Source organism: Pyrgilauda ruficollis, unplaced genomic scaffold (assembly GCF_017590135.1).
Source record: "Pyrgilauda ruficollis isolate IOZ18807 unplaced genomic scaffold, ASM1759013v1 scaffold3, whole genome shotgun sequence".
Classification (NCBI taxonomy): Eukaryota; Metazoa; Chordata; class Aves; order Passeriformes; family Passeridae; genus Pyrgilauda; species Pyrgilauda ruficollis.
Genome location: NW_024524377.1, coordinates 12,535,828 through 12,561,293, shown reverse-complemented (window position 1 = coordinate 12,561,293; position 25,466 = coordinate 12,535,828). Strand labels below are relative to the sequence as shown.

At 50.5% G+C, this 25,466-nt stretch overlaps 1 protein-coding gene across 1 annotated transcript; it reads left to right on the top strand.

Annotated features, from left to right (window-relative positions):
• The first annotated feature begins 228 nt into the window (after window positions 1–228).
• IGFBP5 (insulin like growth factor binding protein 5) lies at window positions 229–23,377 on the top strand. The gene is made up of 4 exons (XM_041473280.1): window positions 229–1,260; window positions 18,162–18,388; window positions 18,552–18,671; window positions 19,060–23,377. The coding sequence occupies exons 1-4, from the start codon at window positions 930–932 to the stop codon at window positions 19,189–19,191; spliced, it is 810 nt and encodes a 269-aa protein (XP_041329214.1). The 5' UTR covers window positions 229–929; the 3' UTR covers window positions 19,192–23,377.
• The last annotated feature ends 2,089 nt before the right edge of the window (window positions 23,378–25,466 follow it).

The window sequence follows — 25,466 nt, the reverse complement described above, 5'->3', positions numbered from 1 at the left end:
CCTTTCCCCCTGATTTTTTACCGCTCCTCTGCCGACTTTGCAACAAAACACTCCAACTTTGCAGAAAACTTTTTTTTTTCTTTTTTTTTTGTTTTTACTCTTTTGGTCTTTTTTTTTTTTTCTTTGCAAATCTTGGAAGAGGAAAGCGGGAGAGTTGAACAGAGGCGATCGAAACACAACTTTGCTTCATACCAAGCTTCCCAGCAGCTCGCTGCGTCGGGAGAGGCTTTTCCTCCTGCAGAAGAAGAGGGAGGGGAGGGGAGCTTTGCATCCCCTCTTCCTTCTCCTGCGTTTTCTTTTCTTTTCTTTTTTTTTTTTCTTCTCCTCTTGACTGCTTTGATGCATTATTAGCAGGACACTGGTTTTCAAGGAACTTTGCTCCCTTCCCAACCTGCCTCCTCCCAGCCCTTTGGGAAGAGAGTGTGTGTGTGTGCGCGTGAGTGAGCGAGTGTGTGAAATCGCCGTCCCACCTCCCCAAACACCCCTGCTCCCCCACGCCTCCCCCTGCAACCTGTAGGCTGTGCAACCCCTGCAGGCTTCGCTCCCTTTCCCCCCTCCTTCCCTCCCTCTTTTTTGCGCTCCCGCGGATCGCGGTGCGAATTCCCCCTTTCGAGGCGAGAAAAAGCTGAAAGGAGAAACGGGGAGGGGGGAAAAAAGGACAAAAAAAGGAAATCTAGACGTCCCCCCTCTCCCAACGCCAAAAGAAAAGCAGGAGGGTCTCGCACCCCGAAAATAACCCCCAGAGTGGGGCGCCTGCAAGCAGGGGCTGCTGTTTCCTTTTTTGAATCTTATTTTTTTAAATTCTTTCATTTTTTCTTTTAATTTTTTTCCTCTTTTTTTTTTTTTGGCCCCCGAAGGGGCAAACGGAAAGCCAGCGCCGCCCGCTCCCGGCAGCCCCCCGCGCCCCGTCCCGCAGCATCCCCGCCGCGATGCTGCTGCGGCTCCTGGTGCTGCTGGGCGCCTGCCCGGGGCTGTCGCGGTGCCTGGGCTCCTTCGTGCAGTGCGAGCCCTGCGATGCCAAGGCGCTGTCGCTCTGCCCGCCGTCGCCGCTGGGCTGCGAGCTGGTGAAGGAGCCGGGCTGCGGCTGCTGCCTCACCTGCGCCCTGCCCGCCGGGCAGCCCTGCGGCGTCTACACCGAGCGCTGCGCCCGCGGGCTGCGCTGCCTGCCGCGCCAGGGCGAGGAGAAGCCGCTGCACGCCCTGCTCCACGGCACCGCCGTCTGCCTCAGCGAGAAGAGCTACCGCGAGCAAGCCAAGGCCGGTGAGTGATCCCCGATCCTCCATCCGCAGCTCTCCCGGATGCTCATCCGCCTTGCCGTCTCCTTTTCCATCTTTCCGCCTGCTTTTTCCACCCCACCGCCAGCTCCCGGCTGCGTTTTCCCTCGTTCCGGGTGCTCTTCCATGACCCTCCGCTTGCTTTTCCGTCTTTCCGGCTCCCTTTCCATCTTTCCGCTTGCTTTTCTGCTCCCTCCCACTGGCTGCTCTTCCCTGCCCCCGCCGCTGCCTTCCCATCCCGCCGGCTGCTTTTCCATCTTCCCAGGTGCTGTTCCATGCCCCCACTTACTTTGCCGCCTTCCCGGCTACTTTTCCATCTTTCCGCCCGGTTTTCCATCCCCCCCTCCCCCCCTCCCCCGCCGTGTGCTTTTTCGCCTTCCCGGCTCCTCCATTCCCCTGCACCACCACCAGCTGCTTTTCCATCTTTGTGGCTACTTTTCTGCCTTTCTGTCTGACTTTTCTCTTTCTCACACACAATTACACCCTGCCTGCTGTTCCATCTTTCTAGCTGTTTCCCCACTCTCTCTCATCCCCACCCCCTCCACGAGCAACTTTTCCAAGCACCCGGTTGCTTTTCCATCTTTTCTGTCTGCTTCTTCACCACCAGCACTTCTCCCGCTGCTCTTTCACCCCCCCTATTGCTTTTCCACTTTTCCAGCTACTTTCACGTCTTTCTAGATGTTCTTCCACCCACACCCACAGTTGCTTTTCCATCTTTGTGGGTACTTTTCCATCCCCCTAGCTGTTCTTCCATGCCCCCTGCCACTTTTCCCATCCTTCTTTCCATCTGTGCTCTGATCAAACCTCCTGTTGCATCATCTCACAGCCCCCACCCTGCCTTCCATCGTCTCCTCTTGATTGTCCCATCTCCAGTGGAAGGGTTTTCTTTCCTCACTTTCCAGATGCACCCTTTTAGTCACAGCTACATCCCAGTTGCATCCTTTACATCTTTCCTGCATCCCTGTCTTCAGCCCTCTCCCTGACAACTTTCTATCTCCATATCCTCCACCTTGCTCTGGGGCCCGAGCTGATCTCTGCAGATTGAAGTACAGAGGAGAGCAGGGCATCTCCTTTCAACCAGCAGCCTGTTCCCTAGGTCCTCAGCCACCCCCAGGTTTGTTGCTCTGGCTCACACTTCCTCCTTGGAATCACTACAGCCCGCTCTTTCTGTCTGCCAGCTGCTGGACATCTTTGTTGGGCGATGGGCTTTAGCTCAGGGAGATGAAGAGAGCAGGTGCATTAGGGACAGGACATGCATTTGCACAAAATAATGGTGGTGTGGCTATTAACAGGCAAGAACAGGTTAAAAGCAAGCATGAAGGCGAGCATGGCAGCACCAGTGCAAGGCCAGGCTTCTGAAATGTTTGTGCCTTGCACGTGATGAAAGCATGAAAGAAAGCTCTCCTTCATTTTGACACTCATTTGACTCCCATTTCTGGATCCTGTAACTCATGTGAGGACAGATTCCCTGTATTCCTCCAAATACATCCGTGTTTCTGCCACGGTGTGAAGGGGAGGTAGGGAGGGTTGTCTGTATGTCTGGGGAACCACTTGGCAAAAAAAAAAAAAAAAAAAAAAAAAACCAAAAAAAAAAAAAAAAAAACCAGAAACTCTCACTTTTTTTGGTCCATGAAACAGTCACTTCTACTTGTTAGCAAGCGTCTGCTTATACCCATGCAACGGGAATCAGTTTCTCCTTTCTAGCACCTAATAAATTGTGATGCTTTTATTATTTTTCCCCTTTGCTGCTTGCAGGCAGTGGTTGTGTTGCTATGCACCATCCTTCAGAGCAAAACCAAATTCTGTGTGTAATAACTTCCCCCCTCCCTCGAATGACATCAGATGTCCAAACTCCCTTTAATCAGCTAGAAACAGCAAAGCTGAGCTTGGTTTTTGGAAGGGCAGCTGTAAGATATGAGGGTTGGGAGCCGACCTGCACAGGGAGCAGAGGGTGAGGCCAGGAGCCACGTTCCTGCTGAGGAGCCCAGGATGCTGGGCAGTAACCGCTGTCAGCAGAGATAGGCCAAGTATCCCGGAGTGCGTCATCCTGGTGTTTATTTACTCTGCACGTGTGTGTGCGTGGCCAGGGGCAGGCAGTGTGGTCGGGAAGGCAAAGCCATGCAGCTGAATCCCAGCAGGAGAGCGGGGCCCATCCCTGTGCCTGTGCTGAGGGTGCCTCATACAGGCACCTGAAAAAGCTTTGGCGCTTGGCTCCCAGCATGAATATCGTTCCGTTTCACCTGCCTCTCGCACTTCCCAAGGAAACTGGTCCTTTAGCAGGTGCTTTGTGTGAAAACTTTAGCCAGGGCCCTTGTAATTCCACTGCTTTTGATTTTCTTGGGATTCAACACCCATTGAATGAACAAGGAGAGGGACAGGAGAGCGGTGGCAGGTGTGTCGTGCAAACCAACACCATGGCACTACCTGTGCTTCCAGTTTGGACTCCCCAAGTGCCGCAGGGGCCTCTTTTCGACAGGTTTTGTTTGCAGACAGCAGATGAGCCTGGATTGGAAAGGCTGCTGCAAGAAGCCACAGGAGACCAGCAGGCTTCTCTTGAGATTTATGCAATTGCAAATAGAAATAAAAAATAAATCAGGAATTCCTGAGGATGGGATAGGGGAAAAAAAAGTCACTTGGCATTCGACTGGTAGTGTGTGAGAACAAAGTATATTTTCATAGGCATGTTTCTAAGCAACAGGGCAAGAAAAGAAATTAAGTTTGACTTGAACTTTCTGGCCTCTGCCAGTTTGGCGAGCAGCACAGGGACCGTGCACTGGGGAAGCTGGCCTGGCCCTCCCATCTATCAATGACCAAAATTGGCCCTGAGCTGCGAACCGCTGAGAAAAAATCAGCACTCTGCAAAATAAACTATGTGACAGTGGTGAGGACTAGATCAAACTGCATTTCTATCTATTTCTGCTCTCGTGCTGGCCAAGTTTAAAATTGCAGATGCTTTCCTCCTTATGGACAAGGTAGAAATGCATTGAGCAGCACTGCAAGAGCCAGAGCCTGGGAGGCCAGGCTTAGCTCTCCTGTAGAGCAGATGTCTTGCCTGGAGACAAGATGCTTGCAGGTAGCATGCCTCGGTTTCTTCACATGTATGCTGGGCAGCGGTACTGAGGAATGCTAGAGGTAATGAGCAGAATGTCCTCCTGGTTTGTTCAGAGGTCTGAAATGAAAGCAAGTGTGGGATTAAAGAGCCTTAGTAGGACTTGTTTTAAGTAGATGGGTATGTAGGTACTGACAGGATGGTCCCTGTAGTCCTTCCTCCCACAACAGTCAGACACTGTCCTTTACTGAAAGCCAAACATCACATCTGCAATTGACTGTTCCTGGTTAAAAAAACATGAATGAGCTTCATTTATGGCACAGGCTGCAGGATTCTGGGTTTTCTCTGTTTTGTTTAGGTTTCCTTTGAAATATACCATGTCTTTCCATTTTTCTCCCCTGTGCTCCTGCCAGACTTCCTCCTGCTGAGACAGCAAGGTCAGGCTGAGCATCAGGGAGCGGAGGGCACAGATTGGAGCCTGCTGCCCTAAAAACGTTCATGGAAAAACAAAGGTTGTCAAATATTTCCTTCTCTCTCATTCCTGCTCTCTTTCTAGAAAGCGAGCAAGACTTGGCAAGTTTCCTTATGAAACCGTGAGCCAACGATAACCAGGAGGGGAAAGGGGAGGGTTTACAGAATTAGCCCTAAGAAAATCATCTTTGCAGCGTCAGCTGAAAGGTGGAGGAGGAGGAGTGCTGCCCAGCCGAGGCCAGACTTCCTGCAGCTTGTATTTGGTGCTGTCCTTTGTTGCTCCCCAACATATTTTCCCCCACCCCATTCCCCCTTCCCGTAGTCGCCTGCTCTGCATTTGCGGATGCTGGTTTCAGGGGTGAGCAGAGGGGATGTGGCAAGGCAGGTGGGCAGCTCCATGCCGAGCTCTGGGATGAGGGTGAGGGGCAGGGGACAAGGGAGCAGGGTGCTTGGGATGTGCTGGCTTCTTGTGCACATGTCACTCTGGGAGGGACCCGGCTGGTGCGAGCGGCAGGTCCATTGTGCGAAGCAGCTCCGAGCTGTCAAGGTGAAAGCTAGTATCAACAGGCCTGCAAAACCTCAGACACAAAACAGGAAAATCTCCATTTTTCTTTTGATCTGGAGTTTCAATAACAATATATTAAAAAAAAAAAAATAGAGAGAGAGTGAAATCCATCAGGTGCCAGCAAGAGAGCTGGGTTTCTGCGGTGTGTGTGTACGGGGGAGGAAGGGATGGGGTGGTTCAAACAGGAAAGGAGGGGCCTTGGCTGGAAGGATTTTTCAGCAGCCTGGTTTCTAAGGAAGGAGAGAGAATATTAAGTAGTTGATCCAAATGAAATTCCTGCCGAGTGCCAGCAGAGTTCACCGGAGAAAAGACGTGGCTCTGTGCGTGCGTGTGTGCATGAGTGATAGAGCTGGCCCCGAGCTTCCACACAGCCCTGGACCCACTCCAGGTCAGTGCAGGGAGAGCTTGCACCACCACAGCGGAGAGCAGGGGCTGGTCTCAAACGGGAGCCTCTGCAAACTTGAGGGATGCTGGAGGAAGCCATTGTGCCTCCTTGTGTCATACTTAAGCAGCAGCAGCAGCGTCCTGAGCCCAGATGATCGTCGCGGCTTTGGCACGTCAGTGACTTGAGCACAGTCATGTGCGACTGGAAGCGTTCGCTTCACTGCGGGGTGTCCCCTCAGGCTTGACAAAAGGGAGCAGGAAAGAGTGGGTACCTTCTGTGCCAGCTTCAAGGCATCCCCCAGTGTCTCCTGTCGCTTAGTTCGTCACACGTGTCAGGGCAGAGGAGGAGGAAGAGGAGGAGAGGCGGCGCCCGGCGCTGCCGCACGCGCTGCGCGGTGCTCTGCTTCCTCCTAACGACGGCTGGAAGCGCTGCTCGCCCCGGGCCCGGGGAGCCGCAGATGCAGGAGCAGTTTCGGGAGCTGCTACAGCAGCAGCGTTTCCCTAAACTCTTCATGCATGAAAATCCTGGGAGCAGCCTGGGAAGGGTGGCGGGAACCTCATCCTCTCCGGGCTTGCCGTCCTCCTCTCAGCTGGGTGAGCCGCTAAGAACAGTTGTAGCTCGTTTCCCTGTGCGAACTCACAGGGCAGATAAAAGCGCCCATGGCACAGCAAATCCTCACACCCCCCCCACCACCTTTTTTTTTTTCTTTTTTTTCTTTTTTTTTTTTAACCCAAGCACTAGTAGTGCAAATTCGAGGCCAGACGTAAGTGGAGAATTTGGCTGCAACACACCTGCCCCTCTGTGGGCTGCAGAGCAGCAGGATTAATATGCACAGGGGAGATATGCGTGTGAGCATATGCACACACATACTCGTGTTCACACGCCCACACACGCCTGCATAAACATTTAATGTGTGCAAGCACACACACGGAGCATTCTTGTCTCTGGAGGCAGAATGGTTTCCAGGCAGCACACACAAACTTCTCTTAGATGCAGGGGTTCTGGTTATGACTGGCACATCATATTTTGCCATGAAGATCAGATAGTGGGTACAGATCAGCCTACCCTGTCCTCCCACTGAGGGCTTGGAAATGAGATGCACCAGGTGAGCATATCAAACAACGGGAGGTGAGGAAGGAGATAGATGCAAGATCTGTCCTCCTCTCAGCCAGCTGTGTGGATCCAAACTCACCCCCTCTGTTTGGAGGTGGCTTGTGTTTTCTGGCTAGACTAAGATAATACTCTGAGAGATTTCTTGAAGGCAAGTTTTCCCATGTCAAACAAGCAAATTCTTCCCAGCGAAGGTGTGAAGTTGTGCCTTGAAAAGGACAGCCAGTCCATCTGCCAGAGCAGTGGTCCCTGGTGTCATAGGTGGAAGGAGATGGTGCCAGGGGCACTGAGGAGGTCTCTGGGATCCTGCAAACTTCTCCATGCCCAGGCAGCAACAACTGGCCTTCAGGAAGGTGTGAAAGAAGAACTGAATTGGGAAAAGATGGCACATTTGCTGAAATGCAGCTGTTGAGGGCAGGAGAAACAGCCTCCAGCACTGAGCAGAGGAAGCTACAGGACCCAAAGACATGATGCATGCAGAGGTCAGAGACGATCCAAAGATCATCTTTAGCCTGCGTGAATTCACTGGCAGCCAGCCTGATAACCACCTAGTTGTTTATAAGGAGGTTTTTTATGGGGAAAAAGTAGATATTGTCTGTTTATCATCAGCTCAGGAATAGCCAAAAGTATGAGGAAGCTCTGCTGGTGAGAAGGAGAGGGATACCTGACCCCCCCCATGCTGGAATCCTCTAAGACCTGGCCCACTTGGTCCAAGTGAGCATGAGCCTCCGCACTGGGTCTCCCCAGGGTGATACACAGGGCAAGGACACAGCATGGAGGAACAGTTGTGCCAGCACTCCTGGATCCTGGGGCTGCTCATTTAAGAACACTGGGCACAGTTCATGATTCATGCCTCAGGTCATCCTGGAAGGGTCTTGTCATATCTGGTGGCATCCCCCACCCCTTACCACTCAACCCCCACAAGACACTGTGTTCCTTCAGCTGTGTAGCCAAGGCAACTCTCAGCAAGATGTTGTTTTTGAGGTAGCTCTTTGATGCTAGTGATCTGAGAGGACCCCTTAGTGTTCATGTCAATCCATTGCTTGAAGTTAATCTCAGCAGGAGCCAGCATAATGTGTTTGCAGAAATGCGGGACTCTTGGTGATTTGCTGTGAGCAAATTTGCTCTCAAGGAATCCATTTCTCAGCATGTTTTGGTAAGTCTTCTTGACTTGATGTTTCCAGGACAAGTGTGAGAGAGACACTCTGGTCAACAGATTAAACTTTGAGAAGGCATGTTAAATTTATCCTTGTGAAGTTAGTGGGCATTTCTTGTGTGCACCTGCACAAGGCCTTGCTTTCGCTATTGCCCTCATTCTCCAGACCCCTCTGATATTCCCATCATTTTTCATTGTAACTCCACCCCGGTGGTACTGTCTCTTCCATGCAGAATGTGGGAATGGGGGGTCAAACAAACTGGCACAGTGTTCCCTGTTAGCCTGGCAGACCTTGATCCTGCAGGATGCTGAGCACCTTTCCTCTAGGGCCAAAGAATCAAAGGCTTTTGGGCACCTCTCCCCTCAGTGGGAGCCAGCTGCCTCAGTCCTCGAAGGACTGTGGGGCCAAAGCAAAGGCTGTGGGCTCTGCTAGAGCTGGAGAGCTCTTTGCAGCTTTGAGCCTGGAGGGCTGTTGTTGCAGTTTGGTTTGTTTGCTTGTTGGATGGACACAGCTGGCTTGATGATGGAGATAATTGTTATGTTGATGGCGATGACTTGTCTGGTTGCTATTTAAGGGCAAGAAAGTAATCCTCACAGATACTTAGGGAAATGATTGCCTAGCTAAACAGAAGAAGGAATGTTTCTTAAAGGTAACTTTGGGGGCAAAGTTGGCTAATATTCATAACTCTTTTTTGTAGAAAAACAGTAGAAATATTTTATTTTTCCAAATACAGATGGGATTCATCAGAGGACAATTAAATCAACAGAGCCATTTATTATTCATGCTTAAGAAATCAGATGTTATGTGTTAGACTAATGATGAAAATCTGTAATTAAATAAGCCACTGAAAACTATGGAACCTGGCTTTCACTTCCTAATTTAAAGAACATGCTGAAAAAGAAGAAAAGTTTTACTAGGGAAGAATTGCAGAAAAATTATCTTATACCTGTTGTATACCTGTCCAGCAGTCAATTATGCTGCTGCCACAGCTACATGTCTTAAGATATTATTACATGTCTTAAGATATTTTATCTAAATACAAAGTAACATACAGTCATTGCTCTTACTTGTGTGCCCTTCTTTCCTGATAAAATTTGGTGAAATTTTACTGCATCATTTCATAACCATTTCAGTGGCCAGTTATTTGGTTTTTTAAAAGCAGCAGTGGCCTGAGGTTGCAGGAGAAACAACAAAGTGCAACAAGGATTTTATCATTCCAGAAAGGCAGATCTGTGGCAAGGGGTGATCAGTTGTCTTTCATGGAATTTCAGACCCCAAAATGGAGATCTATACCCTTCTGTCCATCAAGAGACCCATGGTGATTTTTTAACATTCAAAAGCATCTTTTCATTGTGTTGTACCAAAAGAAATTGCTAATGAAAAATTAGCAATGAGAAATTGCACTGAATATGCAGTGGTACAGGGTGGAAAATGGCTAAGAGAGGCAAGAGTCATTCATTAGGATCAAGCTTGGGCAAATTTCTCCTTATCAATATTGTCTGAGTGTGAATGTCAAACTTCTGGTACTTTCTTGTAGTCCTACTTAGGTGGACTGAGAGATTAAATAACATCCAGGCCTACTGCAGGCAAAGGCTTTCTGAGAGGAGGAGCCATTAAGAAAGGAGTCCTGAGGGCAGAGGTTGGAAATTTCATCCCTCAGAGGTGGTAATAGTCAGGATGGACAGTACATGTGATGATGTGTCATCTGGTGCTGACACAGAGATGAGCAATGGGTGATCTCACACAGCTTTTCCATCTGGTTTAAGGCAAAACTGTGAAAGTGAGGCTGAAGACCTGGAAGTTAACACAGGCTAGGCTGGAACTTGCAGTCACAGCTGCACACCTGAAATACTTTTGGTGTTGAAATACTTTTGGTGTTGTAATAGTTCTTGTCCAACACGTCACGCAGGTGCATCTCCACGCTCCACCTTGATGGGCCTTTTCCTGTCTCTTTGTGGTGAGCAAGGGGCAAGCATCCTGGCAGCACCTGCTTTTAAATCCAGATTTCTTGATGTCTCATGTATATTGATACCACTTTTCACCTGAGTTTTGAAGATAAGCCCCACAGAGTCCAGGAGGGCAAATTACTTATTCCTTCTCCCTAGTTATACTTCCTCTACTGCTGACGTTGAGCTACCTGCATCCAAAAAGTCCCCGTGCCTGCTTCTTTTTCATGCAATAATGACAGTTGATGGACACATCACACCTCCTTCATTACTGTGGGCACAGGAAGATTTTTTCCAAGTCATCGCGGATGGTCAGATGATCAAACAACCTTTTGTTTTCATTCAGAAAAGCTTAAAGCATGTGTATTCTCATATTTTTGTCACAAATAAGCCCCATGCAGAAACTGCTGGTAAACAATTCAATGATGCCTTGCAGGAGCTAAACCAGATTTTTCTCACCCTTAGTTAGGCAGAGACTGTCATGCAGTCTCCTCTGAGTTTTTATTTTTTAATCTTTCCTGCTCTTAGTTTCTTGGCAGCTTGGTATGGGTTTTGCCTCCTTTATTGCAACCAATGAAATCTGCTGCTCGGGTGGATTTATTGGAGAAGATGTGAGACTAAGAAAGGCTGAACTACTTCATCCTTTCCAGGAAGGAAGAATATGTCTTGGTCACTCTGATATTGAAAGATGATTTATTTACTTTTCTGTGGGTCATAATTCAGCTCTCAGCTTCTTCTGCAGTTTCAACATATGGAATGGTGAACATCTGCAGTCTCCAGATGATGTGAACGAAATACATTTTATCTTCCTATCATCAGTGCATCAGCAACAGGAGCTTCTTGATATAAATCTAGTCCTGCAATACTTCCTTCCTCTCCACTTGCCAGTTCAGTTTTCTGGAAGATAACTTTGTTCAGGAAATGTCAGGCTGATATAAGCAGCTATCTAGCAACAGAGTGTCTGCAGTTTTGCAAAATGGTGCACATCAGCATCATTTAATTGAAATTGATGGACGTTTGCTCATCATCTTACTGGAGAGTGAAACTCTGGAAATTTTCCCAATTCTTTTTTGGTTAGACATTTTTGGCTCTCTCTTGGACAGAAATCATTGTCATGAGAACCCAAAGTCTCTGGCTATGCTGCCTGTTGACTCAGACTGTCACTGGGTCTTGGCGTGTCTTGTTATGTGCATTGCAAACTCCCACACCTGCATGGAGATCTGACTGTAAACAGATTTGCGAAGTCCTTGGAAAGAGACAAAGACAACACCTGTTCAGCCACAGTCTTTATTGTTACATCTCAAGGCAGCTGGTGCCCAAGCTTGGCTCTTCCAGCACAGCATGGGTGCTTGGAGACTGCTGAACTAACAGCTAGCAATGTGTAGAGAAGGAGCTTCCATCATGAAGCTCCCCATATCCAAACCTGCTTTTCTCCTTGCTCTACAGAGTTACTCAGAGAGTTTTGTTTTGTGACTGCAGTAAAGAAGGCAACTCAGGAAAGTTGCTATGTGCTCATAGCAACACAGATCCTTTCTTAAGCTTCCAGTTCCCATAGCTGTACCTCTCCCACCTCCGTGGCATTTGCTGGCACTGCAAAGTCATGCTGACCCAGAGATCCACTCCTACAGATAGGTCCTGCACTTCCAAAGCAGACCAAAACATGAGCTGGTTCCCTTGAGAGCTCCTTTCCCACATGCTGAGCTGCATTTCTCCCCCATCCAGCTCTCTATGAGGACACAGAGGTCATCAGGATTATGATCTCCCTTTCCCATGAATCCTATGTGAACCTGGGGGCAGCCCAAGCACCTGATATTCACGCTCTGCAGGTGAGCCCTGGCTGATACAGCAGAATCTGCATCCACAGGTTTCTGCTGAGGAGACATAATCACCTGAGAAAGAGCTGGTCTTCCAGGCTAGTTCAGCAAAGCCCAAACAATTACTTTTAAAAAAAAATTTAAAAAGCAACGGAATAGCACACCCCTCAACAAGTCATCAGTGCTTGTTCTCTGAGGCTCTTCAGGTATTCTTGAGCTGTTCCCAAGCATCCTCCTGGCTCTTGGCTTAATGAAATGGAGATCAGTCCTAACCTTCCAAGCCAACTCTCTGAATGCTTTTCCATCTCTTCTCTGAGCTTGGCCTTACTGATCCATATCCTTCCCTTAAAAGGTGTCTCAGTGGAACAAGGGAGTGAGGTCTCATCAACTTCCACCCTGTTGTCACAGGGGTATAAGATACTGGAATACCCTGGAGCCCCTCTTCCAAAAGCTTGTGTGGCTTTTGAGCCATGGACTAATTGGATTCTCATCATCTGTCTTTGGTAGGTGACTGGGTATGGTGGGGCAGAGTGGGTGTTGCTGGGAGCACTTCACAGTGCTTTGACTGCTAAGGACTTCACACTCTGCAAATCACAAAAGTGTTCTGCTGCCTTTGGCAGCTATTGAAGTTCCTAATTCCCAGGGAATGAAATAGGGTCTGTGTTTTCTTACTACTGCTCCTGTGTCTGTAAAACAGCTTGGCCCATGGGAACATCACAGGCTTCAAGGGGACCAAGACTGAAGAGGTGGTGGGAATTACCTTTCTTAACTTCAGACCTTTGGAGGTCTAAGTGTGATCACTGGAGTCACAGGAGACTGGACTTTCATTCCACCCTAAAATCATAACCCAAGCCAGATGATGGGGCTGGTCACAGTTTGGAGGGTGCAGCATCTCTGCAGTGACTTACACATGGAGTTTGGCCACCCAGAACACCTCAGTGCTAGCATTTGGGTGTTATGTGACATAGATTTAAGCGTCTGTTGCACGTTGCTGAGACTTGTGAGAGGTGGGGTGGCAGTCCCAGCAGGGCTGTTGTTATTCTGTCCTTCTTGGTGTGTGGTGTCGCCTTTGAGCCTCTCATCACCTGCAAACATTACCAGCATGCTCCCTCGCCAGTCCCTGCCAGATGGACTGCACTGGCTTGATGCCAAGACCCCACCAAAGCACAAAAGTTCGTTCAAAGTCCAAGGCACATTGCAGCTGGGTCTCCAGCAGACAACACCCTGGGCTAGTGGAGGAACTGGCTGGAGCCTCCATCCTCAGCCCTGGCTGCTCCGCCTCCAGTGGGTGCCAGATGGCCTGGGGCTGGGCGGCTGCCTGAGCTCACTGCCTGACCTCACCAGGGCGGTGGTCTCAGCAGTGACCCCAGCACAGGCACAGCGCCTGGGCCGCTCCACTGACCACCCCAGCAGGGCTGGGGGTCAGTCACCACCACGCTGGGGGCTGTGCCTGGGACAGGAATGTAAGCGAGCTGTTCTTCATTAGGAGGGTGAAAGCTCCTGGGCTTCTGCCTGGGCTGAGTCTAGTGGCCTCTGGGGAGCTCAGGAATGCTTTGCTCAGTTGTACTCTCCAGCTGCCAAAGGGTGCAAGATGAGATGACTCTACTCTCTTTGCATCTCTTCCCTGCCTGCATTATCCCTTCCCTGCCTGCATCTTGAGAATGCAAACACAGTGGCTGTCTCTGTGTGCTGACCAGGAAGGAGGAATTTTTGTTTTCCCATCATGGCCACAGGTGCAAGTCCAGGTCAGGGATGAATTTGCCTGCCAGTAACAGGAAGTTTTGATGTAGGTCGAGCATGTCCCCTCCTCCAGAGTGGGCAACAAATGGGAAAGGCAGCTGGGGAAAATACTCAGGGTTTTTTCTAGCCAGGTACCTAAGAACGGAATTCCTGTATAAGCCCCATATGCAATGATCATCTCTGAACAGAGATGGCTGAGTTTGGGGCAGAGGAACTGGACAAATTCTCAAAGTCTCCACGAGTGACATTTGTATTGTTCCTGTGCTAGAGGTTTAACTGAGATCCCCATGAAGTCTTTCTCCAACACCTTCCTGCTTGAGTGGTGTATTATGTTAGTACCTATGCTATAAATAATAATGATCATGATAATAATCAAGAGGGCTGTTTAGCAGGGTTGTGCTGTGGTTGTGCATGTACTTCTTCGGTGCATGTGGCTTTTGGGGGTGGTGTTGAACAGGACAGCAAGTCCTCTAGCAGTGGGCTGTGGCTGTAACAAGCACGGTTCATTAGGAGCAGCGGTCAATAGATCCTTTCTGCCAGAAACCAATGAAAATGTGTTACAAAAATTTGAGCCTCCCAGCCATGTGGAAAAAGTTTAGTGTTCCAGTCTGTAATGTCAGCAGGCAGGGATGCAGTGTTCCCAGACACTCTGCTCCCCCATGTGAGTGCATCCACCACCTTACTGGGACCTCACATGGGTCCAAAGCATCTGAAGCCCAGGAGCACCAGACTGGGTTTTGATGCAGGGCAGAATGATGTGTAGTTTGCTCTGGGTGGTATCTCAAGGACAGCAGCCAGCCAGACAGGAGCAATTTGTGGCTTCCCAGAAACAGTGCCTGGTATTTTGCCACTCCCCTTCCCTTCTGCAGGGAACAGTTGGAAATGGTTCCTTTTAGGGAGCTTCCTCTGGCTAGCCTGGAGAGGGGAGAAGACACTGTGCCTCAGTCCAGGGCATAGGACAGCCCGTGCTCTGGTGTGGGTATTTTCTGCATCCCAGGGCCCATCAACAGCAGAGTCTTTTCGGCCTGGCCTGGGTCAAGAGCCTTTCCAGATGCTTGCCCCTCCTTCCCTGGGCAGCAGTGGATCAGACTAGACATGAAGCCATGGAGTGGCTCTGAGTTGAGTTCAGTCTCCTGCCTTGGCTGTAGGGTCAACATCCCTTTGAGGTGACTACAGCCCATGTGTCACTTCCAAGCTAGCCAGGCATCCTCAGCTTGGCTAGCAATGTCATTCTTTTGTGTAATATTTCTGTGCCAGTAAGCTTGGGACCTCTAGTGGGAGGTGATCCCCTCCTGAGTTGTGGGGAGAAGGAATAAAGCTGTGTAAGCCACCCACCTTCTGATTCCCACTGTCCCTCATTTGGGAACACTGTGAGTAGGGCCTTCCTGCCCGTACCCTAAGCCCACAGGGATGCAGCGTGCTTTGCCCATGCCTTGTGTCCCCAGACAGGCAGCTCTGCCTCTGCAGGTGGCCACCAGGCTGGCAGGCAGATGGGAGTAGGCGGGAAGGGGCTGTGTGGCAGGCCAGAACCTGACAGTGAGGGAGGAGGAACTCCAGCCTGAACTCCTTCCCGAGTCTTCGACACAAGTAGGGCTCCTTTGGGGAAACAGGGTGTTGCTCCTGCCAGCATCTCCTCAGGCATGGAGGCACAGCAGTGCCAAATCCTGCCTGCCATGAGCTGGCCTGGGGGCACATGGAGGGTAATGAATGAGCTGGTGGGTGAGGGTGGGCAGGTAGGTGCAAGAGCTCTGGGGATGCTGATGTGAGTGTCTGGTCTGGCAGCAGTGGGCAGCTGCAGGCTAAAGTGGATGGGCCAGCCAGGAAGAGAAGGGAGGGGCTGCATGCCCCCGCTCTGCCTTTACCTCTCCTCTTGGCACTGGGAAGGCCCCTTTGCAGCTGCCCAGAGCTTGTCAGGAGCTTCTGTCAGAGACCTTTGCCCTTCAGTTTGCCAAAATTGGCTTGTTAGAAGAAGGGGTTGCATCAGCCTTGTTGTTGAAGGAAATTAGGCTATAAAAAACAGGATGGAGGAAAGGGATCCCTTCAAGGCATCCCTGGAGTTATCACTGGGATATAAAGACCCAAACTAGACACCACTGCTGAGTCACAGATGGAGTCCCATCACTTCTAACCCTTGTTGTATGACATCCCAGGCATATGTTCCCACTTGAGGAGGAATACATGCATTCCGCAGAGAGTGAAGGGGGTCAGTTCCAGGTGCTTTTTCAACCCTGCAGAAAGAATCAGACATGGGTTTGGATCTGGACAGCTTTTAGTGCACATCTGCAAGAGCACAGGGCTCCTGTGGCTCCCATCTGTGCTTGCTGAAAGGGCTCCACGTTAGTCCCCATCTCACTCTGGCTTGCTGGCAGCTTGCAGGGAGAGGAGGGATAAGGTGCTAGCAAGAGAGTAAAGCTACTGACCATGTGAGCAGTCTGGGCTGCTGCAGACACCCATTACATGCTGAGTTCTGGGGACTGGACACCCTGTACTGTTTTTCTGACTGAATCCTCACTGTCTTGTATCCTTTATTTGTTACTTGTTTTTATTTGTTTGGATTGCCCTAAGAAGCTGTGCCTCACTTATTTGTTATTGAGGAGGTAATGAGTTGTGGCCCTCCTGTGTTACTGGGGGGTTGCCAGCACCAGTGTGAAACTTCCCTTTATTACTGTGGGGCAGCCCAGGGAGGTACTCTGGCAGCACCTTCTCCAGTCCTGGACTTGGGTGCCAGAGGGGATTCCTGGGACAGAACACTGAGTGTTTTCACTGCTATAAGAAGGGCTCAGTCACTGCAGATGCCTCCTTTTTTTCAGACCTTGAGTTGCCAGAATATCTTTTGAGGCAAAGGATGTACTTCAGCTGCACCTTGTATTGTTTCATTCTCTGGGGAGTAATTCCCAGTTTACTCAGTTTCTTCTCTGTCCCATGTCTGTTATCCTCTTAGAGCAGATGAGCCCTGATCTGTGCAGGCAGTTGAGTCCTGCAGCAAGGAATAAAACCTCAAGCATATAAGCATCATGGGGCAAAATGGCAAAATTATCCCATCCTGGGGAGCCACATGAGTCCTGGGGATGGTGCAGGGGATTTTTTATGTTGCTCTTGGCAGTTAGGAGGGTGTAGAGTTGGGAATGCTCATCCAGTGCTGTTCTTGTGGAAACAGAAAAAACAAAGGGCCACTTTAATAAATAGGTGGCCATGAGAAACTTCCAAATTTTTGCTGGGAGAATGCGAGGTCCCCTTGGCAAGGAGGAATAGGAGATTTGTACCTGTGGTTGGCTTGGGCACCTAGTGACCCAGTGACACTCAGTCACCTCCAAACCCCCCAGCTGAGGTGTGTGTGACAGTCTGGTACTGTCATCTGCCACTAAACATCTTGTCTGTCCCCGCCACTGGGCATCCTCAGGCATCCCTGGGCAGCAGTGGCATCCTCTTCACCTTTCTCCCTCCTGGTGCTGCATCTGGGCTCCATGAAGCAGTTGGTCTGCAGAAAGAATCCCGCTTCCCTTGTTTGGGGTGTATATCTGCTTTTATTTTAATCCTGAGCATTTTTCCCTCCTGTAGGAGGGGATGATCTGGGTTCACTGGCATAGAAATTGCAAGAAAGGCTATTCAGGGACAGATTTCAGCTACTCTGATGCTTTCCTTCTGCTGCAGTTAGTTTCCTCATAGTCACTTGCTAGACCAGCAAGTGACTTGTCATCAACACCAGACAGCTGGGTACCCAGGGGTCAGGAGACCAGGAACCTCAGGACCTTTAAACTGTATTCAAATTTAGTTGAGAAATAACCCTTTTTCACTCTGGTGGTTGTACTAAATGTCACAAGTCATCTAAGTTTAGACTGTCACTAGCTTGCTCCTATATATAACTGCTCAGGGCTCCTGACTGCATCCTGCCAGCAGAGGTTGTGCTGGGAGGTGTCTGCAGGGAGATGGGTGCTATGGACAGAACCTAAACATGGTCCCCTTTTGTTGTCAGTACCATCAGTGGCAGTCAGGCAGCATTACTTGGCAGTGTTACCCTTGGCTTTGCTGGCTGCTTGGTGTGTGTCAGCTGGTTTGATCCCGAGTGGGGCTGCAAGCTGAGGACCCTGGAGATCCTAGCACTTGTCAGCCACATCTTTGGTATCACTGCTGAAATGTCTGCCCAGCCACATGGTGACTGTGCTGTGTGATTGACCTTGGCTTTGGAATTGTATCATCTTCAAGCATTCCTGGATTGTGCTCTTGCCTTCTTAAGGCAGTGTGAAGCATGAACTCGTCACTTAATTCTCTCAGCATGGATAAACAGGGGCTTCTCTGCCTCATTTATGTGTCACCTGGCCCTGGAGGTAGGATGACCCTCATATTGGTCTTCTCCCACAAAAACAGTGATGACCCTTGTATGTAGAAATGCATCCTAGACCTCTGACTCCTCCATGCTCTCTAGACACCTTCCTGTCCCAAGCTCAGAGGTCACACAAAAACCTTGTGAAGTCCCACTCAGTGGTGTAAAGCCAGGGCTGTAGGCAGCAGCTGGGAAAGGGGTTCCTTTGGTTATTCTTATCCTGCCTGGTCCAAAGATCTCCTCTGGGATTGGGCATGAGGGTCTCTGTGCAAAAGCAAGCCCCACTCATCTCACAGAGACATGACAGTTTGGTACCCCATCCCTTGCAGAACGGGAGTCCCGGGAGCATGAGGAGCCAACCACATCGGAGATGACGGAGGAGACCTACCCGCCCAAGGCCTACCGGCCCAAGCACGGGCGCCTCTCTGAGCTCAAGGCCGAAGCCCTGAAGAAGGACCGCCGGAAGAAGCTGACCCTGGCAAAGTTCGTGGGCATGGCTGAGAACACGGCTCACCCTCGTGTTGTCATCCCCGAGCTCCGGCAGGAGTTTGAGCTGGTGGGTGCCTTCACCTTCCCTCCATGAGGCTCCCATGGGAAGGTGACTGTGGAGGGCTTTTACCCCTGGGAAATGGGTACTAGTGGGGGGGACCTAGGGGCTTTTGCAGCTGGAAGGTTCTGTGAGGTGCTTCCCTTCTCACATTTGATCTCCCTGCATGCAGGGCCCGTGCCGCAGGCACATGGAGGCATCCCTGCAGGAGCTGAAGAGTAGCCAGCGGATGGTCCCCCGTGCTGTCCACCTCCCCAACTGTGACCGCAAGGGCTTCTACAAGAGGAAGCAGGTAAGATGTTCCCCACCCAGGAAGGCTTTTCTCTACCAATGCCCTGCGTGGGAAGGATGGAGGTTTTTCCTTTGCTGGGTTAGTCTGGGTGTTGCTGCAAGCATCTCCAGACACATTTGGTGGTGGGTGGCCTTGCCAATGGCTCCAAGTGCCATCTGGCCTGAAGCAAGCATCCTGAAGGAGCTGGTGAGGGAGGGAGAAAAATCAGAGAACCCTGGGCTGGGGTAGCAGCAGGGACAGGGATGTGCTGAAAGCAGAGAGCAGGAGCCAGATCCTACCATGGGGATTGCATCGCTGGTATGAAGGGGCCAAGGCCAGATCCCCAGGGAGGGAGCCACACAGCCTCCGGTGGCTAGCTTCTGATCTCTGCCCTTGGGTGTCTCCCCAGTGCAAGCCCTCCCGGGGCCGGAAGCGTGGGTTGTGTTGGTGTGTGGACAAGTATGGCATGAAGCTGCCGGGGACTGACTTCCTGAGCGGAGACCTGCAGTGCCACGCGTTCGACAGCAGCAATGTGGAGTGAAGCCACCTCCCCTCCCTCCGCCCCATCACTATCTATCCAGACTCCCTTCCACCCTCCCCTCCACACCTCCCCACGCCCCGGGACTCCGATTCCTTTCATCTCATGTAAGACGAAAAAAGAAAGGAAAAGAAAAAAAGAGAAAGGAAGAAAAATGAAAAAAAAAACGGAAAGGGAAAGAAAGAAAGAAAGAAAGAAAGAAAGAAAGAAAGGAGAGAAGTAAGGAAAGGAAAAGTAAAAAGAGAGAAAAGAAAGAAAAAAGAGAAAAGAAAAAAGAAAATTAAAAAAGAGAAGAAAAAAGAAAGAAGAGAAAAGGAAAAAAAGAGAAGAGAGAAAAATAAACCCTGAAGAAACTGAGGACTCGGAATCTACAACAGCCTTTTGACAACAAGGACTCAGCAAGGAAAGGATAGAGCCAGAGACAAACCAGCCATGGGCACTCTGCCATCCTGCACCTCTCCCCAATGCTGCCTGCACCCCTCTGCCACAAGCAGAGGTCACCCTGATGTAGGAAGCTCTCCAAGTTGCTGATTCTCCAGTACGAGTTTTGGGCAGGTTCATTTTTATTTTTATTTTTTTTTCATGTTAGCTAGTTGATTTTTGAAGGGTCTTGAGAGAAAATCTTGTGGCCACCAGTGTTCCCCTTGCAGTCCTCCAGGGTGTCCTCCCCATGTTGCTGGGACTCACTTGAGTTGATTTCCATCTCAAATGACTGCCCCCAATCCAGGCAGATTTCAGCAAGGGAGGAGATGTGGGACTGTTCACTTTGTGTCTGGAGACAAGCTGGGGAGGGAAACACAGATCCTGCAACAGCACAAATACCCCCAGAAAGTATCTGTGGTCTTCAAAAAAAATTATCACAAAAGGAAATACAGTCTCCCCTGTCCAGTTCATCTTGATTGGAAGGTCAGAAATTTTATTGGACAAGCAGGACTGACCATTGTCCATCCAGGTGTGAAAGTGTTCATCACCTGCATGCACTTGTGTGTGCATTGATGTGGCTTTCCCTCCTTGCAACGCTTCACCTTGAAATTCGGAGGTTTCAATGTAATATGAAATTGGAGGATATGCTGCCCCTCCAAAAACAAATAATAACCTGCTGGATTAAACACAGAAGCAGTTATGGAGGAGCATCGGTGCCTGTGGAATCAGGGCCTCATCAACACTGAGGACTGCATCACTGTTCAGACTGAAGTATCCCTACATGGGGACAGGGGAATCAGGGCCAAAACTCTTCACCACCCTTTGCCACCACGAAGACGACCAACTATGGAGACTTTTATTTTTTTTTACACAGTCAAAAATGTGGTTTGCTTCAGGGGCAAAAAACCCCCAAACCTCCTCTTTGTTTCATCTTGGTTTTTTGTTAAGGCTGGTTTATAGCTTTCCCCGTGGGTAGGACAACGCCATCCTTTTGCATTGAGGATACTGCTCATGTTGCCACGGCTGATTCCCACGACCCTGCAGTAAGATCCTGTGATGGGCCCTTGCCTTTAACCTGGGGCCCAGCTCCTTGTTCAGTGACAGCAGCCACTGCTCCGTGGAGACCCACTGCCTTGGGCATGCTGGGACAGCCCTTGGCTGCCTTCCTAACTCATTTGTTGTTTTTAACATTTGCATTTGATTTTGGGACTCTCGCCTCTTGCTTATCCCTGACAAGGGTCTCCACAATGTCGGTGCTGGGAGGAGATCCTGCAGCGAATGGAAGGAAAGAAAGGGAGCTGTGGGGTCTGGGTGCTGTGGTGGGGAAACACACCCACTGGGAACCACATCCTACTGCCACAGCTGGAGGTGGCAGCCAGCACTGGCCAAAGGACACAGCTGATCTCAGGTGGAAGGTTCCTGAACCCCCATACCCCTTTCAGCTTCCTGGACCTGGGCAGAGAAGAATGGAGGTCCATAGCACTACTGGGGCCCCACCAGTGGGGATGGGACGAAGGGGTTCTGGTGAAGGCTTCTTGCCATCACAGACTGAGAGCCCTCACAGCCTCTCATGAGATGACATTACTCCCCTAAGCATCCCGTGGGCTCCCCACCAGGACGTTACCCTAATGGAGGGCAGGACTGGACACCTGTGGTTATTTCCCTCCAAATGACAGTGGGGGTGAGTTTTGCCTATGGACTTCCACGGAGACCCAGCAGAGCACATTTCGTCCTGGGGACAAAGCACCTTCCCATGTTGAAAAGAAGGAAGTGTGCTACCAGTGTAGATGTGCCCCCAAAAAAGCTTGTTGCAGTGGGGTAATTCCATGTTATTGGAGGGGAGCATGGTGGGGGCTGAGAGACAGACCCCTCCAGGCTCTGCAGGGCTGATGGAGCAGGGTTGGTTTAACCAGAGAGGTGGATTAATGCTGGGGTGCAAGTGGAGTGAAGAATGGGGTGAAGACAGCAGGAGGAGGAGCTTGTGCTAACCCCAAGGGCCACCGGACACCATTTTTGACACTGTTCACTTGCTGATCCCTGTGCAAAACCTCCTGACTGTCATAGGCCAGTACCACCTTTCCCAGGACCCTTCCTTCCTTCTCTCTTCCTCTTTCTTGCTTTTTTGGTTGTTTTTTTTTTTGTTGTTGTTGTTGTTTTTGTTTTTGTTTTTTGTTTAATTTCCCAAAACTTGAAAGCCTTTGGCTGCAGAGAAAGGAGACGTGCCCCCGGGGTGGGACGGGAAGGGCATCAGGCCCCCATGGACCTTGCCTTTTGGCGAGGATGCTTTTGCAGGGTAAGAGCTCACAGGGCCCCACGGTGGTGTCACAATGAGGCCACCACAGATACTGGGACACAGGGCAATGCTCTGTCCTCTCCCTACCAAGCAAGTCTACGTGGCCCTGGGAGCCCAGAGTACCAAAATCCATCCCACACAGCCTCCCTCACCCCTGCACACCCCATGCTGGGATGGCATTGCCTATCCTGTCCCCACAAACCTGGGGGAAAGGATGATGGACATTTGGGGTGCACCAGCCTCACCCCCCAGATCACCTCAGCTCCCAGGATGGGGCACCAAGTGACCCCCCCCAGCTGCCCACTCCCTTAAGGATCCCCAGCAGGACGAGGCTGTTTACAGGCTGCAGTAATATTTAGGACCGGGGTTGGAGCCTGGGTTGGGCTGGGATTGAGAGTGACTTCAGGAGGGCTTGGTCACCCTCTGAGGTGGCAGTGATGAGGTGCTCCCATTCTCAGCACCCAGCAGCACCCCTGTGCATTTAGGATGAGAAAACCAGAAGGGGCAGATTTGGAAGCTGGGGAGGGTTGAGGCACACCAGGAGATGCCAGCAATTTGTGCATTGGGGGGTTGTGAGGCTCAGGGGTCTCTGGTTGCGGTATTTGTGCTGAGCCCACGTTGGTATCTAGGATGTGAGCTGGGAAGGAGAGGACAAGGATGGCTCAGGACAGCCCTTCCACCACATCTGCCAGGGAGCGGCGCTCAGTGGCTGGGCTGCCCCTTGTCTGTACTGCAGTGGACTTTGAAAACCACTAGTACAAGAGCATTTTGCACTATTTCTCCGCTCTCTCCCCCCTTCCCCTTTTCTCCACCTTCCCCATGAAAACTCTTGCTGTTGGTTTAGTTTTCTTTTTTTTTTTTTGTTTTGTTTTGTTTTGTTGTCATTGTTGATTTTTTTCCCCCCAAATGGAGCATTGTATATTTAAAGAACTGTCAGTTCACCTCGCTTCCAGACAGCTGTCCTGGCCCTGGCTAGGAGCCCTGCCTGCTGTGGCCCCCTCCCCAGCCCCACCAGCCACCGCCACTGCCACCGGGACAGACGTCACCACGCACGTTACCCACCGTTGTAACACAGTTGTTAAAACACACCAGATTCCGAGTTTCCTGCCTGGTTTTTATCTTTAAGCAATACTCACTACACATTTTACGGTAGCTTTTTATAGCTTTACATACATACGGTAGCTCTGTTGTTTCGTTTTGGTTTTGTTGTTTTGTTTTTTTTTTTTCCAGTAAACAAGAAATACTCATAATCTTACTGGTGGGAAAAAAAAAAGCAGTTTGTGAAAAACTGACAATGGAAGAAGAGCTTAATGCTCTGTTTAGCATTTTGTACTTAAAAAAAAAAATCTCACATTTTATTAAAAAGTGAAGATTGCTGTATACTATTTATTCAACTTATAATTTATGTTACTCTTTGATCTTTGTCTTTTCTCATGACAAAGCATTTATTTAATAAAGTTATGCATTCAGTTAGCTCGTGCCTGACCCTCGTGGAGCATCTGTGTGCCAGGGCCTGCCAGTGAGCTGCTCCAGCCCCGAGCATCCCACGGCTGCCTGTGTTGGGTCCCTTGGGGGGCTTAGCCAGATCCACAAGGGTGCTCGGGGAGTACAGGGCATGGAGTGGCAATGCTTTAGTGGAGATTTTCATACTAGAACAACCTGCTAGGTGACTGGTAAAAGTTTGCAAGCTTAACTTTACAGCTTCCTACAAGCAGAGCTACAATTTTTTATCTTTTTTTTTTTTTTTTAGAATTTTCTTTGCATGGATGTGGCAGTGCACATTCAACCAGTTTACCAGGGCAAAGTACCTGGCAACCAGTGACGTTAAGTCCCTAAATGCTATCTCAAACTGAGCTCCACAGCTTGGGAGCAGACGTGTGCTGTTTGAGTCTCAGACCTCTTGGGGCCTCTGGAAGATTTGCCCCAATGTCCCCGCAGCAGGAACATCCCTGGAGCTGCTCAGCCCAGCCAGGCCGTGGTCCTCAAACACTCTGTGGTAGCTCTTGGTGGCTCATCCCTCCCCGGTGCTGGATCTGACCCTGCCCTACCGCCCAGACAAACATCACCCTTCATTCTCCCACTGCCCCCGATCTCCCTTCTCCTGTAGCCCTCTTCCCCTCCATTCACCTGCCAGCATCACCAGAGCTGGGTGCCCAGAGCGGGGCAGGAGGTGAAATCATCCCCTTTGCCCCTGCACTGAGGACCGCGGGTTGCCAGGGCTACGCCTAACAATGCATCCCGCAGCCATCTTGCAGCACATGGAGCTGGCACAGCCACCCTGTCCCGATGGATACCGTGTCCCCGAGCCCCCGGACACCGCACACGGCCGAGCCCGGCCCCCTCCGGCAGCACAGGGGGCAGGAGCCGCGCGGCGCCGCAGCCGCCACCAGGCGGCGCCACGGCCCGCCCGCCTTACCCTCAGGGCCCGGCCGACGGGGCCCGGGCGCGGTGCTGCCGCTTCCAGCCGCAGAGGCCCTGAAATCTGGCTTTCCATGCAAAAAGTTAGCGCTGCCTTCAGCCACGCGCTGATAAATCACATCCCTAAGGACAGCTGGAGCTGTATACATGTGTATAAGTAGCTACAGCTATACACAGATACATACATTTTTACACTAAGGATGTTCTTTATATTAAATATCCTTGTTTATATTGTGCTATTGTACAGGTTTTTATAGTAAAAATTTCAGGAAGAAATTCTTCGCTATGAGGATGACGAGGCATTGGAACAGGTTGGGCAGAGAAGCTGTGGGAGTGTTCAAGGCCAGGTTGGATGGGGCCTGGAGCAGCCTGGTCTAGTGGAAGGTGTCACACACAGCTCGTGTTTGTTCCCCTTGTTTCAAGGGTTTGTTCCAGCCCTTGAACAGGACGGTGGCCCCAGACACTGCTGGGCTCTGGGCACGTCTGCCACCTCCAGCCCTCTCTGGGCAGCAGCTGGCTTGGAGCACCCTTGTGGCCCACCCTGCTACTCAGCATCCCCCCCATGGCATCACCTGAGCCACCTCCAGTTCACCCCAGATAGACTGAACAGGACAGTAATTTTGCTGCTTTTCCCCTGTTCTTCAGCCTACATCCCACCCCCCCATCACGCCTGTCCTCTTTCCCCTCCCCTGCAATCACTGCCTCCTGCTCCCATACAGTTTCCAGGCGCTCCTCAGCACTGGCAAGCCCCTCAACGTGTGTCAGTCTGAAATTTGTGGCAGGAGATAGAAGAAAACAGAAGGGGAACAAGTCCAATGGTGCTGCCTCCCTTTGGGGAGTCCAAAGGAAAAACACAGCCAGCTGGATGCAGGATGTTAGAGCCAGCAAAGAGCCTCTCCTTCAATGCTGCAATTTTAATTGAATGTAGTGTGGGGTTTTTTTTTTAATTTTTATTATTATTTGCCTCTCTGTGATGCCCAAACACCAAGCTCTGCTGTTACACTCCCTTTGGCAGCACTTGTCACCTTGGGAGAAGGTGCAGGACCTCTCTCCACAGCTACATGAGTGGAGCAGCTGTGGTCACACACAGAGGCCTGTAGCTCCCTGCACTTCCCAACAGATTCACAAGGACCCATGTGTACAG

Coding starts and splice junctions, on each gene's coding strand:
- IGFBP5 (XM_041473280.1), top strand. CDS start 930: ATGCTGCTGCGGCTCCTGGTGCTGCTGGGCGCCTGCCCGGGGCTGTCG. Junction 1,261..18,161: donor CCGCGAGCAAGCCAAGGCCG/GTGAGTGATCCC, acceptor CATCCCTTGCAG/AACGGGAGTCCCGGGAGCAT. Junction 18,389..18,551: donor TCCGGCAGGAGTTTGAGCTG/GTGGGTGCCTTC, acceptor CCCTGCATGCAG/GGCCCGTGCCGCAGGCACAT.